General features: G+C 38.7%; 1 protein-coding gene across 1 annotated transcript in view; it reads right to left on the bottom strand.

Moving 5' to 3' along the window:
• Positions 1–2,452: 2,452 nt before the first annotated feature.
• The window catches only part of LOC149285554 (protein WWC2-like), a 69,806-nt gene continuing 52,634 nt past the window's right edge, over positions 2,453–19,624 (bottom strand). Inside the window, exons 12-23 of the mRNA XM_089495165.1 lie at positions 16,879–17,002; positions 16,676–16,747; positions 16,508–16,591; positions 14,577–14,769; positions 12,567–12,725; positions 11,657–11,784; positions 10,971–11,163; positions 10,472–10,636; positions 4,009–4,101; positions 3,563–3,805; positions 3,137–3,264; positions 2,453–2,519 (exon numbers count right to left, since the gene is read on the bottom strand). Of these exons, the coding sequence (XP_089351291.1) occupies positions 2,453–2,519; positions 3,137–3,264; positions 3,563–3,805; positions 4,009–4,101; positions 10,472–10,636; positions 10,971–11,163; positions 11,657–11,784; positions 12,567–12,725; positions 14,577–14,769; positions 16,508–16,591; positions 16,676–16,747; positions 16,879–17,002 (1,649 nt within the window). The remainder of the gene's footprint in view (positions 2,520–3,136; positions 3,265–3,562; positions 3,806–4,008; positions 4,102–10,471; positions 10,637–10,970; positions 11,164–11,656; positions 11,785–12,566; positions 12,726–14,576; positions 14,770–16,507; positions 16,592–16,675; positions 16,748–16,878; positions 17,003–19,624) is intronic.

The raw sequence follows: 19,624 nt of genomic DNA, 5'->3' as shown, positions 1-19,624 counted from the left end.
AAGATATAAATTGAACCATCCAGATAGTTCTATACTTTTTCTGTTTAATATTTATCTCATATATTTTGTTCTAATATATTGATTCCCGACAATTCCTTCCTTTGGTTGTGCAATCATGACATAGCACAAATATATGATGATTTATACTATTACTTTTATTTACTCCGCTACTGATTCGGACTTAAAATACATAGGGGATGAACATAAATGATCCTAACCTAGTATCTGCTTAATGGGATCTTAATCCAGCCCTTAAGTTTAAATATTGATCAACTAAATGCTTCCAGCATAAAGGGGATCGCTGTTTGATCACAGGCTACATTCCTAGAAAGGGTATGAGGTTTGAGACCATCAGGTAGCTTAGAAGCCTAGGAAGGAAACAGAAACCCTGATGCAGACTGTAGCTCACAATCCATTACCCTTAATTGTCTTAATATAGAAGAACATCACAGACAAGTGCAGTTAAGATAGCAAACCATTAAAAGATTCTGATTCTAGGCTATCAAAACACTCATTGATGGTTTTTAATGCTGAGGAAAGAAAACTCTGAGTGGTAAGGAAGCATAGCGATGTCCCTTAACTGCCACCTTTGCCAGGTTGTCCCTAAATGGAACTGGATTGTATACCACCCTACTGGAAATCAACCCTGCATAACATGTCCTCAGTCAGATAGGAGTTACAGGCAGAGGCATTTTTTTAACATGTAGTTAACATGATAGTGGCAGCCCCCGCGCAGCCTTACTGGGGATAGATCGCCCTACTGAGTGATCAGGCTACCCTGAAACAGCAGTTTGGTTTGCAATGATGGACCTAACTAACGTACATGAATACCAGAGGACGTAACATAACAACAAAATAAGCTAAAATTTGAGTAACAGGCACCCAACCCACTGGCTCTTATCAATCAATTACCTGTTATATTAAATGTTTGTTAATACACAACACTGGTCCTGATCATAAATTATAATATACATGGACACCCATCTTTGGTTACAATTAGAATTCTGATTTTGTAGCTCTGTTGGCCGAGGTATGAAATATATATATATATAAGAAATTCCAACGTAAATCACATAGATCAATAAATGAGACTAAAAGGGGCAAGTATGCTTCCCAACAGCATTAATGATATTTTATGTATTATAACCGGATTAACTACCACATCCCTCATGTTACCCATTGTGTGGACATACTAAAATACAGAAATCTGGACGACAGTCGATGATATCCTCCAGTACTTCAGAAGTCATTACTGACAGTGGGTACAAGCAGCTCACGTCTATTGTGAATCAGTAAAAGGATCATGCACAAGGTAGACTGCAGTATCACGCGAGGGGTAGCCGCATCCTTATTGCCATTTAAGTAAAATGTACATAAATCCTTTCTCACTGTGTGTGTCACAAAGTGTATATGACAATGCACATTGCTGGTCCACTAATACTGTGTCATACCTAAATGGTATAGGAACAATTACTGAAAAGACAATAATGCTACGGGTCTCTAAAGGCACAGTACACAGCTTGCATCGCTTGGTTTTACAAATATATTTTTGGAATCAGGTAGTTCAATAATAATGAAGTCTACATGATAGGTCCCTTTAATAAATATCGATCAGCTTGCTGTGTGTGTGTGTGTGCGCGCATTTAGACACATATATGTGTATATCATTCATACATGCATACTTACACATACATACTCAACTGCACACAGTGAAACAGGTACTATGGCCAGGTCCAACATACTAATGTCACTGAAACCAGCTGGCTCACTTTCAACATTTCAAGGTAACTTTACACTCCGTTGTCATGAGATCCACCAGGCGGTTCACAGTAGGGTGTAAAATGGTTCTAATTCACAAATCTTCATAATTATATATGTGTTCTTGGTTAATGACAAGGATATCTAAAGGCACCAAGGAGGGACTTCCAAGCACCTGGATCATGAGGCAGCCTTGTAGTTTTGGAAAATGACTTTGACTTTAAAAAGTCAGTCTCTGGTGCAAAAAAGTCAACAGCGTGGCATGTCAAGCCATATTCACAGCTTACATGAAAAAAACAAACCCAGTCCATAGAGTGTAAGATGTCTGAACACATAACAGTCCTACTAGACATAAGAAAGAAGAATAAACATTTGTGCAGACACAGCTTCTTACTTCTTTGATCCAACTTTACAAAAATATTAAGATGATGCATATATAACACATACAAACTGTACAAACTCTGCATCATTGTACCAAGTTAGTCTACTTTGGCTTATTTATTTTTTTCTCTTCCTCTTCTTCTCCTGATTTTCCTAGTTATATTAATTTAGAACAAGACATATTTTTACAAATTACCGGCTACTGTAAAAAAAAATATATTTTTATCTGATAAAAGCAGATGCCTATACTAAAAAAAACTAAAAAGATGAGACGACTGGGGAAAAAGAAAATCAGCTATAAAAACAAATACAACTATACATCGTCAGCAGAAAGGGATGGTATGCTGATTTTTGCTCTGGTAAAGTAAGCAATCTTCTCCCTGAAAAACAAAAAAAAACAAAAACAATGTAATGAATGAAAAGAAAAGGATCAAGTTATGTAATGGTATTAGTTATTTATATAGAAGTCCTCTAATTTCTCCCTTGGTGTGTTGCATATACTCCCCCATGCCACCAGTATTTATTGTTTTATTTATATACTGAAAAATTAAAATGGATGTATGGATGAATCTGTTGACATTTTAAGCGTGAATGGTTATTGTGTCCACCAATGTTTCTGCACGAGAGAGAGAATGAGAGAGAATGAGAGTGAATGTGGGTATGGTGCAACAAATGTATTAAATTCCATTAATGCCCATGGTTTTTGAATAGGATGTCCAAAAACCTCATATATTTATCTTTATTATATGGCCTCAATTGTATGCACAAAAGGTTGTTATCCAATGCATATATATAACTTATTTTATTTTGCAAACACTGTTACATGTTTTTTTATTTAGTGTATGAAAGGGACAGGTCTGCTTTTAGAGTATGACATTGGTTTAGTGTAGTCTGACACTAAGTTAATAAAGCTGTTGAAGCACAATTTCATATATAAAGGATTATTTAAACATTGAACTAGATAAATCTTTGGCAATGTGGTCTGAACATTTCTCACCTAAAAGACTGCACTTGAAGGGGAACATTCTGGCTCTGCTCCCGTAGTCTGCATACATCCTTTGAGGCTTTTCTCATTAATTTTTCAGCGTTCAAACCTTGCTTTTGTTCTTCTTTTGATTGCTCAGCCTAGAAACAAACCAGAAATCCATGTTCTGTTGCTAAAGTTTAAAGAACCATTTGACCAAGAAGTGTCATCTAATAAGACACATGGAAGGGAAAAAGATTTAGCTTGTTGTGTGTGATAATAGCAGATAATTACATTTCTAACTTCCATAAGAAAGATTTATCATTTTTCGTCTTTTTTTTCACTGCTAGTTGTCTGATAATTGGTGGGATTAGACAGGAAAGGAGTGTATATTAATAAATATCCAGTGCAATACATGCAGTGCAACAGTTTCCCTTTAAGTGAGAGTGGGATCAATACCTGCTTTTCGGCCTGTTTTAAAAGCTTTTGGAACCGATCATCTTCTAGAATACACAGTGGCAAAGCGGTCTCTCTTCTGACTTTCATCTCTTCTAGTTTCTGCTTTAGGTCTCTCAAGGACTGGAGCTCATCATTGAGGCGCTTTTGCCTTGTGCGTGACGCTTGGAGATCCAGCTCCAAATCAAGAGATGTCCGTTCGCGACATTCATGCATAGCTCTTCTTGTCATCGTCTGACAGACGGGCTAATTAGAAGAAGAGAGCTTTTAATAAATAATTACTGCACACTCGAATACGGATGAACATACATCTGTTGAGTGGCTGGGTGGTTGGTTAAGAAGTATCTTGGTCTAAAGTCTAAAAACTATGAAACTGTATGAAATAACTTGGTAGTGAACGAGAAGAACAAGAGGTCATATATATCTGTGGTAAATTTAGGTACGCGTACCCTCTTCACTCTCAGGCTGCGTCTCTCTGAAGCATTCCTTACGAATGGAGATTTTTTGGCTAGGGTTGAGCTGTCACTGTCACTTCGGCTCAACTGTAAAGAAAAAAGGGAAAAAAAAGTGATTAAAAGTATTCACAAATCAGTGTTGTGTAACATCCCCAGGTGTGGTATTCCTGGGAGAGCAATCATTCTGCTAATGCATAGGTAAACACATTTCACTCACATGAATACAATATATGAATCCTTTTAGAATTAAGCCACTTAATCCAAAATTCTATTTTGCCTTGTGGGTCCAAGTTTTAAAATGTTTATCAAAGTTACGCAATTCAGTTTTCACACAATGCAAACACCTCTGGACTGGCAGAACTTTAATGTCAGGGGCCGGCCTGGAGATCAAAGCAAAGCCTCTTAAAAGGAACTCCCACCATTTATTTAATGACTTATATTAGATTAAAAAAAGTTTTCAATATAAATAGTTTTCTATAAATAGTGTTTTTATTGTTAAACAGTCCCAGTGATTGCATAATATAATATAACCACATAACAGTGTGGTGACTGTTCAGGGAAAGTCATCCCAAAATATCACATGACTGACAATGGCGGCCTACAGGTCTGCAGATAAAGGAAGTTTCTTTAAGCCTAATTGTCATGCTATATACCAGTGGTTCTCAACTCATGGGTCGCGACCCTGTCTTCGGTGGGTCGCGGAGGGTCAGGGCTGGAGGCATACCGGGAAAACGTCACTTTCCTGGGACTGCCTTACACATTCTAGCGGCAATCCGTGAGCCGCAGGCTGTCAGGACCGCGGCCGCAACAATCAGGGCCATCAGACAGCCTCCGGTCTGGCACTTTAGTATTACTCCCCGACCGGTCGCTGTCTGCTCCTAGTGGGAGCTGAATAAAGTTTTTCTCTGATTGCTCCTCCCCTCTTCCTGCTGCAGCCCGCGGGCAGCCTTTCCACTCCCTCATCTTTAAGGGTAAGTTAAGTATATATTTTTTTTGTGTACTAATTATTTATATATATATATTCTGGTTCTTGAGAAAGGCTCATTGAGAGCCGAAACATTGGACCTTCACCAAGTCAATACATTTTATAAAAAGAAGACCCACTGAGTGCATCAACTTTATTTGCTGTATATACATTTTGGATTGTTAGGACCTGGGCATATTGCAACTGCTTCCAGTCAAGTGAGTGTGTTACATTCTATATCTTTTGTTTAATTATATATATATATATATATATATATATATATATATATATATATAATCTGCTGTCCCTTTTGCCTCTGTCCCCCACTAGGACACAGCCCCTGTTACCCCACCAAATCCCCTATTACTCCCCACTACAGCCCCAGTTACCCCCACCAGAGCCCCTATCCACCATCACAGTCCCTGCCCCCCAACACAGTCCCTGTCCCCTACTCCCCACCACAGCCCCTATGCACCATCTCAGCCCCACTTACCCAGGCATCACAACCCCCCCCCACCCCCATTTTGCACAGACTGAAAAAGTCAAGGCTTTCAAAAAGAAAATGGCATTGTGGACGAGTCATGTGAAGTCGTATGAAGCCATATGAACTCTGGTTCAGCTAAAGACAAAGCATAGAAACAGAATGGACATTGAACATGGCCTCAGAGTTTGTCTACCATCACCCCAGATTTTAAGACAGTCCTCAAAAGCATCCCCAGTGTTCCCATTAGTTCTACCTCATATGTTTCAATGACTGTTTGTTTATTTATTTATTGTGTTTTTGCCTCAATGGCACTTTCATTTCACTAGCGCTGTGATTATTGCACAATTAATTTTCACTAGCACTGTGATTACAATATTCATTGTGCAAAGTATCCGTTTGTTTACTGTTTCTTTACTGTTTAAAAGTGCACATATATATATATATATATATATATACATATATATATATATATATATATATATATATATACATATATATATATATATATATATATACGGTATATACACACACATATGTGGAATACTGCACAAATTGTCATTGTTTCAGAAATGAAATTATTTTTGGGTCGCGACTTAATGAGCAAAGACAAATGTGGGCCCTGAGGATACATGGGTTGAGAATCACTGCTATATACTACTTCAATGTCTACCCATTGTACAGCGCTACGGAATATGATGGTGCTATATAAAACAATAATAATAATGTTGGAGATCTAGGTTATGTTCATCTTCTTCTTCCTTGCGTGCAACTAGTGTGTAGCTCAACATAAATGTGACTCCCTGTTATCTGAATAATATTGTAGTGGGCATCATTTTTGGACCTGCCTTTTACGCTTTGGCCTTTAAACACAGAAGGTGATTTATTGTCACATCGGGGGGGGGGGTATTCTATGCTTCAGACTCTGGTTAAACATCTTATGGAGCCATCATTTCCTCAGGACCAAGTAAACAGGGGTGCACCAGGGGTCTACGTACACAACCTCCAAGCACGCCAGCATGTGATGGGTATTGATATGAGATATCATCAGCCATAAAAGTAAGTGCTGCTTAATGAAGGCATTTCTGCTTTGTGACAATAGCTCCCAAAGTTTTAAAAAATGATTTCTGTTTCTTTATCATTAGTTACAAAAGCCTGGATGCCACGTATTACATGAAACATTTACAAAATGAGCGTAAAAGGCCTTCAGGCAATAGCTGCAGTCACTGTGAAATGACTACATTTGCATTGTACAGCCATTTCAGAGAGGAAAATGGCTTTAATGTTCATTGTGGGAGAATCTACCGCAAACATGAAATATACAAAACTTCTAATTAACTATATGGAGACACATAATTGTACGTACGATGATTCAACAGTAACACTTACCCTATTCCTTATTATAGAGACCAAAGCAAGCATTGTCCTCCGTATAATGGAATATTAGGCTTTGTGTCGACAAACGTGTCGCCTATGCCTATAAAGAGCTACTGAAAGCAGCTGTAGATGGTACAATGAGCTAATATCCAGAAAAACAGCACCAAATGTTTATTACTGGGTTTTAGCTACAAACAAGTAAATATGTTCGAAAACAACAACTATTTTGTTAAATGTTTCCACTCTTCGTGCATGCTCCCTGTTAACATGATAAAAGTGATGAGCTCTTTGAAATTAAGCAGATCTAGGTCCCTGTTACATTACGTCACATCTTTAAAGGTGCTGTTCTACCTACTCTGCTGAATTTAACCCTTTGTAAGTAAGTACGGCATTAGAAACATCATTCCTTGTACTACTGAATGGCAAAACATTTCCAGAGCATTATTTAATCAAGTACAATTTTGCCTTGTTCATATTATTTTAGGTGGGAGCACTTAATTGTCATGTGACAATAAAAGCAAGCCTGACAGGTTGTTGTCATAGTAACCAACAAGTTTCTGTAGAAAGAATGCAATGACAGATTATAATGATTATAACTGGCATAAACGAAAAGCAATCCGTGCAGAAGACATCTGAATGTACTGTGATTAGGAAGTCAAAAGGAGTAAAGTAAAACCATAAAAAAACAACATCTTGAGCTAAAACCTCCACAATATTCCACTGTGGGAAAATAATCATCTCTAAAATGTTATTTTGTGCTATTTAACTAAAAAGGCACTTTAAGTGGAAAATGGGTGGCTTAATGGTAGTCCAGCCCATTTGTAACCATAATCTGCATATACCCCACCCACTCCCACTTTAAGACACACCCACTTCACGTTAATCATTATTTTTAATGGTAGAGGGATGTCAACTCTAGTACTCGGTGTATTGCTGAATCTAAAACGCAAGTCATTCTCTGCGCACACTCCATGTAGTAAGATCCAGAGCATAGTTCTTAGGGATGGTTTTAACAACAGATCCCACAATCCAAAATGTATCACGTGGGAATGGAATAGGTTTGCACATAATTATTAAATTTTTATAACTTTCATATATATATATATATATATATGTAAAATACCGTATTTGCTCGATTATAAGACGAGGTTTTTTCCAGAGCAAATGCTCTGAAAAATACCCCTCGTCTTATAATCAAGGTCGTCTTCTAATCAGACCTCATTCTGCTGGGGCCATGCTGCTTACCGGGCTTTGATCGCGAGCAGCGTTTCTGCTATTAGCAGCAGGAGAACAGGAAGCTAGCGCAGTCCTCACATAACTCTACCTCCCCCCGCCTTCCTCTGGGGGCGGGGCCAGAGAAGTTGCTCGCACAGCCGGGCCCCTGCAAAAGTCTGCGAGTGGCGGATCTGCAGTTCAGGTAAGGGGGTGGGGGGTTTGAGCGTGTGTGTGTATGTGTGATTAATGGAATGAATGAGTATTTAAATGTTTGTGAATGAGTGTGTGTGTGATAGCATGGATGTGTAAGGGGGGTGGGGGTGGTAGCATGGCATAGGGAGGCTGTAATCACACTTCTATCATCCCCAGGTTCCAGCATGTACTGGCTGCCTTGGCTTGATAGGAGTGTGATTGCTGTTAGCAGTATATATATATCTCCAGAAATGCATTTTAACCCCCTATATGCCCCTCTGTCCAATGATATGCCTTATATTCCCTATATGCCACTCTGTCCCATGATATGCCTTATATTCCCTATATGCCACTCTGGCATATAGGGGGTTAAAAGGCATATCATGGGGCTGAGTGGCATATAGGGGGTTAAAATGCATTTCTGGAGATATATATATACTGCTAACAGCAATCACACTCCTATCAAGCCAAGGCAGCCAGTACATGCTGGAACCTGGGGATGATAGAAATGCCTTTTAACCCCCTATATGCCAGAGTGGCATATAGGGGTATAAGGCATATCATGGGACAGAGGGGCATATAGGGGGTTAAAAGGCATATCATGGGGCACAGTGGCATATAGGAGGCTATAAGACATTTCTGGAGGCAGAGTAGCATATAGAGGGTTAAAAGGCACATCATGGGACAGAGTGGCAAATAGGGGGGTATAAGGCATTTCTGGGGGCAGAGTGGCAAGCCTGGGGGCAGATGTGCAAAACTGGGGGGGCAGGTTGGCAAATAAAAGGAAATAAAAAATATATTTTTCTCAATCATAGCTTTTATTAAATATGAAAATTAGTTTACATGAATTAATATTTACTAGTAAAACTTTTTTCCTATAGGGTAGTCTTATATTCAGGCTTTTTGTTTTTTTCCTAAATTAATATTTTGATTTTGGGGGGTCGTCTTATAATCAGGGTCATCTTATAATCAAGCAAATACGGTAATTACTAGAGCTATATATGGGGAAAAAGCAAGAAATATCATAAAAATGTAACAAAAAGAAGCGCCCTTATGAGAGAACAGGCTGGCTGGATTCTCAGAAAGGGTTAATTCAGCAGATGTTTGCTTTATCCAGGTGGGGATAATGTCATTTTTGGCCAAGATTCAGCTTTTAATGTAGGATTTAAAGACATCTGGGTCGGTTTACAAGAGGAAAACGCAACTGCAAATATTTGATGCCTCTGCAGTGGGTAGATAAAAAAAAAAGTCCATGACATTGTTCTTTAGATTGAGTGCAGATCATCCATTGATATTTGATATACGTAAAATTAAACGCAGGGATCACATTACTTAATTTCTACCCCCACATTCCCATTTCTAAGCATTCATTATATAGATGTATAAATGCGCACATTAACCTCCAGCGACACGCGATGGGAAACTGACCGGCTGAGAAGATCAAAAGAGCTTCAGACCCTGGGCTGAGGCAAAATTCCAATGGGATCTGATTTCCAGACACCATTTCCTGGGGCAATTCAAGCTCTTTTTGCATCAGTTTACAAAGAGGGACTGTCTGCCATCCACAGCAGCGTTACTGCAAATATTTGGTTTAAATGAGAATAGTTTACCTGGGGGAGCCAGATATGGCAGCGTGGCAAAATGAAGCAAAGTATCATTTTTTTATCCTGGAGTTTACTCCATTATTTTACAAAGACTGCCTAAACCAATCAACATCAATCAGCAACTTAACAAGTGAAAGATAATGCAAAGGGGAGAAATAATTGCGCAGACATGTATACGCGTTAGAAAATCTGATCCTTCATCTTAACGTCCTGTTCTTAGGTTATACAAGATTATTCCTCCCTATTAAGTATTTCTTCCACTTTTGTTGCATTAGATTGTTCCAGAGAGGAGTAGAGGAGGGAGTTCTAGGGGAGAAATGTACTAGTTATGCCACCTTCGGCTTCGCTGAAGTAAAATGATACAGAATTATAATAATACAGATTAAAATTGACAAAGCAAAGCGAAAAAAAAGACCTACAAGCTGGAAAAAAGGCTAATCCTAGTAATCATTAGGAAGAAGAAAAAGTATTGGAGCTTTTACACACAGGCTTCACAACTCTTTGTAACACTCTTTTTGGCACTTGGAAGAAAATTATTTTTTTTCACCCTCCAAATCAATGCTTTTCTAACACATACTGAACGCACACCAAAAGTAAAGTGGGAAAAAAAGGAAAAAAACGTACCCTACATATATATTGGTTCTTCTCTCCTGGAGAGAAGGTCTGTGACCGGACGATCATGCTGTTTCGCACAAATGGACGCTGCCTGGAGCCAAGGTTGTTCCTGTCCTTGGGACGGACAGAAATGTCTTCATGAATTGCTTGCTCGGTGTTTGTCTCTTTGTCGACCTGTGAGAAAGGGATGGGTTATGGGTTTTTTCCTCATCATAGTGATGTAGATCTTATGAGCTGACGTCACATATTATTCTACTCCAAGACTAATCAGAAACTATTTGTATAAAAGGCTGCAAGACCTCATTAGCACAGTTACTTAGGACTACGTTGTCGTTTTACATGCCAGCTGGTGGAAATTTGTTTTTGCTCTTTAAAAGTATGCGAAAATCAAACGTTAAAGGGTGGACAAACACTCAAAATGTAAACGGCGGGTCATTGCACGCTCATCTTGGTTAGGGAAGTAGTTAATAAAGGGCAAGGACATCCAGTAAAACCAACATAAATTTACCTGGGTTGGTAACTCCACCGCAGAAATGGGACATGAGGTGGAATCGCAGTTTTCTGCTTCTTCATAGATTTCTTGCGGTGCTTCTGTAAGATCACTTGATGCTTGCAGTGGCTCCTGATAACACGTGTCCATAAGTTCCTTTGATTGGGGCTCAGCAAGATTTCCAAAAGATCCTTCGGGAAGCACTTCGGACCTAGGAGTAATTAAACACCAGATATTAAAGCCTTACAACTCATTTTCTCAGCAACATCTTGCCTAAAGAATGAAATAAATTATCAATTAATTAAAATCGACAGATGAACACAGTGACTTCTCCGGATGGACTTCAGGAGGTATAACTGTCCATCGCTGATGCATACCAGTTATTTAAATTCAAACAACACACAAGTAAAGTTGGCCGGAGGCAGTAAAAAAAGAAGTATTTTTTTTAAGAGCAGTTAGGAAATACATATTTAAACCAAAAATAAACACACACAGAAAATGAACCTGCTAGTTCTACTTTCATAGCATTTAGAACACTTACTACTATTTCTGTATAAAATCTTTTCTAACCCATCCAGGAACATGAAAGTAGCCTTTTGTATTTTAGCAACGTGATGTGAAAGTCTTAAGGCGCTGCTCAGATTTTCAGAATTAGCAGGGGAAGGAACAGAACTTGAGAGAAAAGCTGAACATCAATCAGATACCATTGCTCCTGAGAACAATTCTGCTCCTGGTCATCCTTGTCGTCATCTTCTTTTTCTTCCTGGGCCAGTTCTTGCTCCACCGCTTCCAACTCAGCAGATGTCCTCTCCAGCAAAGCTGAAACAGCATCCTACCAGAAAAGGAGATAAAGCAGCCAAACTGATGATCATCAAAAGAAAAGCAAAAGCCAAGATCTTGCAATCATAAGTGCAGTTCTCTAATCTTTAACTGAAATTCTGCTTTACTTCTGTCATGTCGTGTCTGTGATTACAGTAGGAATAAAACAGTATCCAGCCATCTACCATTCTTTTTTTAGATGCCAATGTATTTGTGTAGATTTCTACTACAAAGGTAGAGGTAAACCAACAGGAGTCAATTGTTCTCACGTGTAACAGGGAATCTGAGGATCGAGCAAGAATTCTATATTCTGGTACTTAATGCAAGACTTTTTTTTTATCTCATGCTAGATTAAAAAAAAGACATATGTGAATATTTTTGTATATAAATGTATTTTAAATACATTTAGGGAATTTAAACATGCACGGGGATAGGCACATGGCTGTCCTGAATACAAGATGAGACCGAGGACTGATTAAAGTTTGAGTCTTTACAGCAGGAAGAAAGGACAGAATAGATGGCCAAATGTTTTTTTTATATGCCATCAATCTAACTTGGTACAGACTGAAACAATGAGGGGATTTAAACATGCATAAGGAAGGTGTGAAGTTATAGAGAAGGAACAAAATAGACCGACTAGAAGGGCCAAATGCTAACACATTTTTGGGTTCTGTGTTTTAAGAAAGGAAAGCTAAAAGTATCTTTAGTGGCAGTACCTTTGGTCTCGTCTTAGATTCAGGAATAGCTTTATGCCAGTCCCGTGCGTTTTAATATTTGCAATTTCCAGCTGCTTACCAAATCCAAAGCTGCACTCCGGACCACGCTTGCATCCAACGCTGGCTTGTCTGTGGGTTCCTTGTGAAAAAGTATTGGTCTGCAAGGTAGCAAGGTATACCACTGCGCGTGCATCTCGTTAGCAAATGGCAAGTCCGCCAAACCGATCTGAGTCCCAGCCTACAAAAGGAAAAGAAGACACATTTTGTCTCACTTTGTAATTTTTCTTCTTAAGCACTCGGTTGCGGAAGAAATCTTTCAACAGCTTAGAATGTTATTTTTTTTACATTTCAAACAATTTTAGCAAAAAAAACCACCCAAAGTGCATTTATAAAAGAGTCCGTTGGGTCTCTGCACATTTCAAAAAGAATGATTTGTGTTTTCTATCTTTTGGCCTAGAGTCACGCTACGATCAATACGGAACTGTGTCTGTTGGAAAGAAGCAATTCTTGTAGCGCAAATAAACCATACAGGGAAATCATGATTCAACCCCGTGAAACAATGAGAAAGAGTTAAATAAGCAGCGCTATTGTATAGAAAAATCTCATGAGAGAGTCAGATGTGACACAAGGGGCTTTCAAAATGAAACAAATGTCATATAGTTTCATGATGCTAATGAAGCTCTGAGGCATATATTTTCTATAACTGTCCCCAGGGCCTATTTTAATGTGCTTTTTGTCACGGTCGTGCAGCAAAAAAAAAAAAAAGTGGAAATTTTATTTAACTTTCACTACCCTTAGACTGTACATCCTTAAAACTTGTGGCAAGAAGTTCATTAGGACATACAGTACGTACGTCCTGACTTTGTTCCAGTGGCAGGGACATCTCCTGATCGTGTGTAACGGCGCTGGTAGAGGTACACTATAGGTCAAGAAATGCCCGATCAAGGAAGTTCCCTTGAGAATAGCCTCAACTAGGTCAGCTATCTGGACCCTGCTGGGCTCTCATTACTCCCTCTGCTGGCTGATTGCAGTTATTGCAATCTGCAAAACAGATATGGAGGAGGTTGAAAGATAAATACTTTTTCCCCTTCCAAAACAAAAAAAAAGGGAAAAATGCAATAAAAATGAAATAAATAAGAAAAAAAATAAAAATTGAAAATAATGAAATTAACAAAATAAAAAATATTTTTTCCCTAAAAATAAATGCCCCTTAGCCCATCAATAGTATTAAAATATATATAATATGGGGTAATATGTAAAGCATGGATGCAGCCATCTGGAACATAAAATATATGTATGATTGTAAATCAATACATCAATTGGGTCATTGTTCAGCTGTGGCACCTACAGTATAGAAGAAAATTTAAGCAACATTGCAAAAACGTGTTGTTTTTTTTAGTATAGTTTTTTTAATCTATTACCACTTACAATTATTATATGTTTTATGTGTTTCTATGAATTAAAAAAAAGAAGGCCCTACTTCTCCTGAACAAAATTAAGTATAATTTGTGTGGGTAGACCAAATATGGAGAGAGAATCATGTTAAAAATGACAAAAACTATTTTGGTCCTTTGGTTATGAAGCCCCCAGGACTGAAGGGGGTTAATAAATAATTTAATAACTAAGTATATATAATATATAATAGGCAGATCTCACTCCATACCTTTTCTTAGCAATGAACTTTTTGATGTGCAGTGAGAATCCATCCCTAATACTTGAACAAAACACGGGTACATTTGTAATGTACAAATGAATCAGATCTCATATAATTCATTATGTAATTCATCAAGGCGAACTTTAAATACATTTATCTCCAAACAGATAAATGCTAAAAGATTTTACTCCCTTTATTAAGCTGACTTGTGAGATTCTATAAGGGCCTTTTAAGACCTGAAGTAGCCAATCAGTGGCAAGATCCTCCGGGCCACGGATATGGGGGGCAGCTGAAGGGCTGCAACTACAGCATCATGTGTTATTTTTTCTATTTTTTTTTCTATGAAATAATTCATAGTAAATTTTTTACAGGGGCTCTCGTGGACATTAAACTGTCCCTTTAACCAATATCAGAGAGGCAACATAAGTCTCATACCAGACATTCTTCCTTGTGCGTCTTTCCCACAGTGCACATATCCACTCTCAAAGTCTTCTGCTGTAAAATGGTCTGTGAAATGGACACTCGGAACAGCTCACTGAGTAACACTATTTCAGTAGCTGGGTACATTTTGGTCCGGAAGAGGCAGCTGGTGTCACTTGAAGATGGAAGGACAGCAACTCTAATATATCTGGAACATATGGCAGTATCATAAGATGACAATCACATAGCACAACGGTACGCTTGCAAGTTTTTCACTACTACATAAGGCGCAATTGACTTTAATATTGAATTTTCTGCTAGCATCACCTTGTACACCACTCTTCTTGCCATTTGGAACACTGCAAAGGTCCTAAAAGATGGTTCTTTAGACCAACAAAGTCCAAAGGTCCACCTTCGATCATCAAAGCTCATAGATGGAGCTCCTGCACTGCTGTCCGTAGACCGACAATAAGAACCGGACTAATATTTTCCTGATTATTTGCTGCATTTATCCATTAACAGTCAACAGACAAGTGGTAAGGGAGAAAGGACTAAACGTAGGTCCATGGAGCATAAATGTCCATTAAACAATATTGAGTGTTTTGGATTTTTTTTTGTGTAAAATTTTAAAGTGAAAAAGCAAATTTGGTAAATATGAAGACCTTTATTGGCTAACTGACACAAGTTACCTAGATAGTTAAGGCTAATTAGGTCTCTTTTTCAGGCATATCATAACTCTAAAAATTGTTTTTCAGGCATCTCTTAAAAGTTATCCTGTAAACTTGTCAGAGTGTAACAAAGGTCTTCTTGGGTGTCAAATGCTTTAATAAACCACTGATCTCCCCTCAACTTACTACTCATACTACCTCTTACTACTCATGTTATGCACTCCAAGCGTGCTAATTAGTGTATTCCTGTGCCAGCGGTGTTATACTTCTTAAGGATTCAAGGAAGAAAAAAATATTATTAAGTGCTGCGACTTCTACTTATTACCGAAAGTAATTGATCTAAAAAATAAAAGATCAGGCCATACAATGTGTCTCTACGCACACAATCTATCTGCACGGCGGTCTTCGGGAAGCCTGGAGTTAAAATGCACCTGCCGCTCTACTAGCATATTGCTTTTGTATTTTTGAAAGCTCTAAGGAAACTTTTAATCCTCAAGAAAAAGAAAGAAAAAGCTTATGTAGTTGCAATTAGGAAAGGCAATACAAAGATGAAAAAGATAAATCAGACATCAACCAAAACAGCAGTCTCCATTGTATCTGCTTTATACCCTTTGAACTTGTATATCTAGCGCAACACAAAGCACTTAGTACTTGAGAGGATTTTTTCCCTTTAACTCGGCTCATAAAGGGAACGCTCCCATTTGTTTCCTGAAGGTTGTCTTGAAGTAGAAGTCAATGTGAAATAAAGCTCTCGCTAGTCACTTTCTCCATGTTCCGCTTTTTAACCCTATCATTGGAACAACTAGCAGAGATATTGACTGCTATTAGAGAGGATTAACTCTCCTCTTACTGGCACCGCTGGCAGAGACATGGTTAACTTAACCAAGATTGAACTGCATCTGCAAAATTAACCCCTAATTACTGGTACATCTGTCGGTGACATAATTAAGCAAGCGATTGCCTCTATTGGCAGTGCATAATTAACCCTCTCAATCTTTGCACCGCTGGCATTAAATGACATTAGTTGAGTTTTTGACCCACTAGCAGTAAAAGGACTAACGAAAATATTACCTGGACTACTGTCAGCAAGAATACTAACTTCCTCATTACTGGCATCACTGGCAAAAAGGTTGCACTGGAAAGGGGGTTAACTTTTGTTTACCAATTAACCCCTCTAGTAGTCAATTAGTCTGTTAATGGGAACTCAATGACAGGTTCTTAATGGCCAAAACAGTCTAAGTGCTGGATGATGGTAGCCACAAAGCAGCGTGTACTCACATTCTCGATCCATACGGGATACAGGGGTGATTGTTTTGCGCCCGGACAATTATTATGACAAAGCTTGATTTTCCTGGATCATATCTAAAAAGAGAAATAAAATAACTGATTTTTACCGCAACTACGATATTAGAACTAGCAAAGGATTTCGAAGAGTGTGTTTCTCACCTCAGTATTAACTGGACTTGAACAGTCCCTAAATCCGTATAACCTTCTGTAAAGGCAGCATCTTCACACGGCCTGTAAGAAGAAGGATAACGTAAGATGCGTCTGGGCTCGCTGCATGCCCGTCGGTTCACAGGGGAATGGAAGAGAGAATTAAAACTATAACCAGGAACTAAAGATACAACATACATAGGAGGACTACTTACGCTTGCATACATGGTTCATATACTCCACTGTCTCCTGCCACGGACTCATCAGACACGGCTGCGGATACATTGCACGCCGTCACCTTCTCCTCTCCACTTTCAACTTTTCTCAGAAAATCAAGATCTGTGGCACATAAAAAAAAAATGTTTAATTAGTTGCATAAAGAATGGGGGGTTTACAGGTTGTTGTGTATTACCTATTTATTTATTTTTTTTTTCAAAGCAAACCCGTTAAAATATGTTGTGTTCTGCCGTGTAAGGACTCATCTAACTTCAGGTTTGATTATTTATACAGTTACCATTGAAGCTTAATCGAAACATCGATAGAGAACCCATTATGGATTTTTACCCATTAAAGCAGAACACTTAGATGACAAAGGTGTTTGATCCAGGGGGTGCTGCCATAAGCCTAAGGAAGTGGGCAAGCGGGCTGCTCTCACACTCACTGTGCCTGAATCACTGAGTGATGTGGACTACTAACATATGACATCATATCCCAGAGCTACAATTCTATCAGCAAAGTAGGGAGCACAAGCGTTGGGGAGAGCAGAAGCCCCATTTGGCACTGCTTAAGGACCAAGGGGCCGTGCAAACTCTCCTCAATCTGCCCATTGGCCCCTATGGCACACCAGGCAGACTGAGAGCAACCAAATGAACGGTCAAAAAAACACAAAAGGGGTAAAAAATGAAATACTTGACCAAAAGGCTAACTAGATATCCGGTACTAGTAGAGTTTGTGTCAGTACTAGTTTCCAGTAACATACACTTGCCTCATCAGCTCTGTCATTTTATAACTGTTTTAATTACTTCACAGCACGCGCATCTCTTTTTCTTTTTTTGAAATAAAAAAGGGATTATCCCATTTGAAATCTGAGCTTTAAAAGAAAACTAAAAACCCTCCTCCCCATGGGTACCATCTGTAGCTTTCAAAAATCCTTTATTGTGCCAGGGAACGTATTCCACCATGTACTGCACTCTCTAACTTTTCATCTGTAACCCCTATTCATCAGCAGGATCCCCACCGCGCACCAAAACTCTTCATTTAAAGGTATATTCCGACGTTCCACGTGGGCTTTCATTCACCAGTGAGGTATGTCGAGATGCACTGCTCGACCTTCGGAGTATAGCCTTTACATCTTGTTAAACTGTTTAAAGTCTCGAGGCTTTAGATTTCGGATCTGATTGCCGAGTTTCTTTAAGGTGTTACAAATGCAGTTTTTTCTCCACTTTATCTTTTTTATATCCGATTGTATGATGGCGGTGACATGATTTATTGATTACCCCCAGGAATACCAGGATCTGTCCCGGCTGTGACAATGACAGAGACTGACTCAAGAAGGACTTCACAGATATTGAGTCTACCAGCGGGAGTCCGCACTGATCACCGAATAATGGAAAACAGTGACAATTCTCATGTACCTTGTAAGGGCTTCGAGACTGGGACGTGTGTATCAAAGGTGCGGCAAGGACTTAAAACGAGAAACCCAATCTATATTTCGAGATGAAGAGAGAGTGTGCAGGGACGGCGGCTAAAAATCCACAACTTCAAAATCAAAAAACTGAAATCATGTAAAAGGCTATAAGTGAAAGTGTGGTAGAAAAGAAGGAAAATTACAATTCCAATAAATACTTGCCGACAAGCTTGCAATATATGTTCACAATAGGTTTACTACTTCTGTGACTTGAAACTCTATGTTTGTGATACACTTAGATTCTACTATATGTTTAATATAGTATAAAGTGTTTAATTTCCTTGCATTTCACTAGCAAGCCGCATTGATGATTGTTATGATGCCTGTCTTAGGGCTGAAGCCTGAATGGTAATTTTTGTTGTTTGTCTTGCCCTCCCGATGCATCAAAGGAGAAAAAGATATGGGGGATTCTACACTTGAAAAATGGCTACTACAAAAATTTAAAGGGCTTACAGAGTTATCTTTTGCATTAAAGTGCATATGATGACTGGCAGATTCCTATTATAATAGAAAAAAAAATTTCTATTGAGATATATTTGATACGGTATACTGAAGATTTGTTTTTTGGCGGGGAGGTGGTTGGCCCTTTGGGCTACTGGCTCTCCCTGTAGGCTCCCTAGTTCGGAAAGGATCAAGAACCAGGCTGTGGATGTAAAAAAGAGCAGCACATAACTCCTTATTCAAATAGAGTGAATGTGCTCAGTGAGGTAGGTTCAAAAGTAAAGGTAGCTGGATCCCCTTCATATACCCTACAGACCCTGAAATAAGATGACGGTACTCCAGAATGATTAATTCAGTAAGCTGTGGTTGGAACACATTTCTCAGAAGCTGGGGAAAGCCACCAAGCTACACAGAACAGCGCTAGAAACCCATCTTAGCAAAATTGTTTCTTTTCGTTTCTAATAAAAGTGTATGCGTATGGAAAAAATGCCTGTGCTAAATTATCCGGCTCAAAAGATTTAACAAGGTAAATAACAGGCATCAGAAAGACTTCAAAAGCAGTCACAATATTTTGACGATACGCGGTAAGGTCACCTGAGGAAACCTACTGCAATCATGTCAAAATTAGAATAAGAAAATAATGACTCTGATCGTGTTCTCTCGTTAAGGCGCCAATTATATTTTGACCACTAGATGTCACTAGAGTACTACCACAAAACACAGTTGAACAGATGAGGCTCTCTCTGTCCTCTTTTTCTCTAATCGGGGAAAACACAAATTACCCCAAATAAGCTGAAGTATTAAATTCACACTGTTTTCATGCAGTAGGGGGT

This window comes from Sceloporus occidentalis, unplaced genomic scaffold (genome assembly GCF_023333645.1).
Source record: "Sceloporus occidentalis isolate IW3139 unplaced genomic scaffold, rSceOcc1.0.p SCAF_77, whole genome shotgun sequence".
Classification (NCBI taxonomy): Eukaryota; Metazoa; Chordata; class Lepidosauria; order Squamata; family Phrynosomatidae; genus Sceloporus; species Sceloporus occidentalis.
Note: the sequence above shows the minus strand (reverse complement) of the source record. Positions and strands in the feature narration are given on the sequence as shown.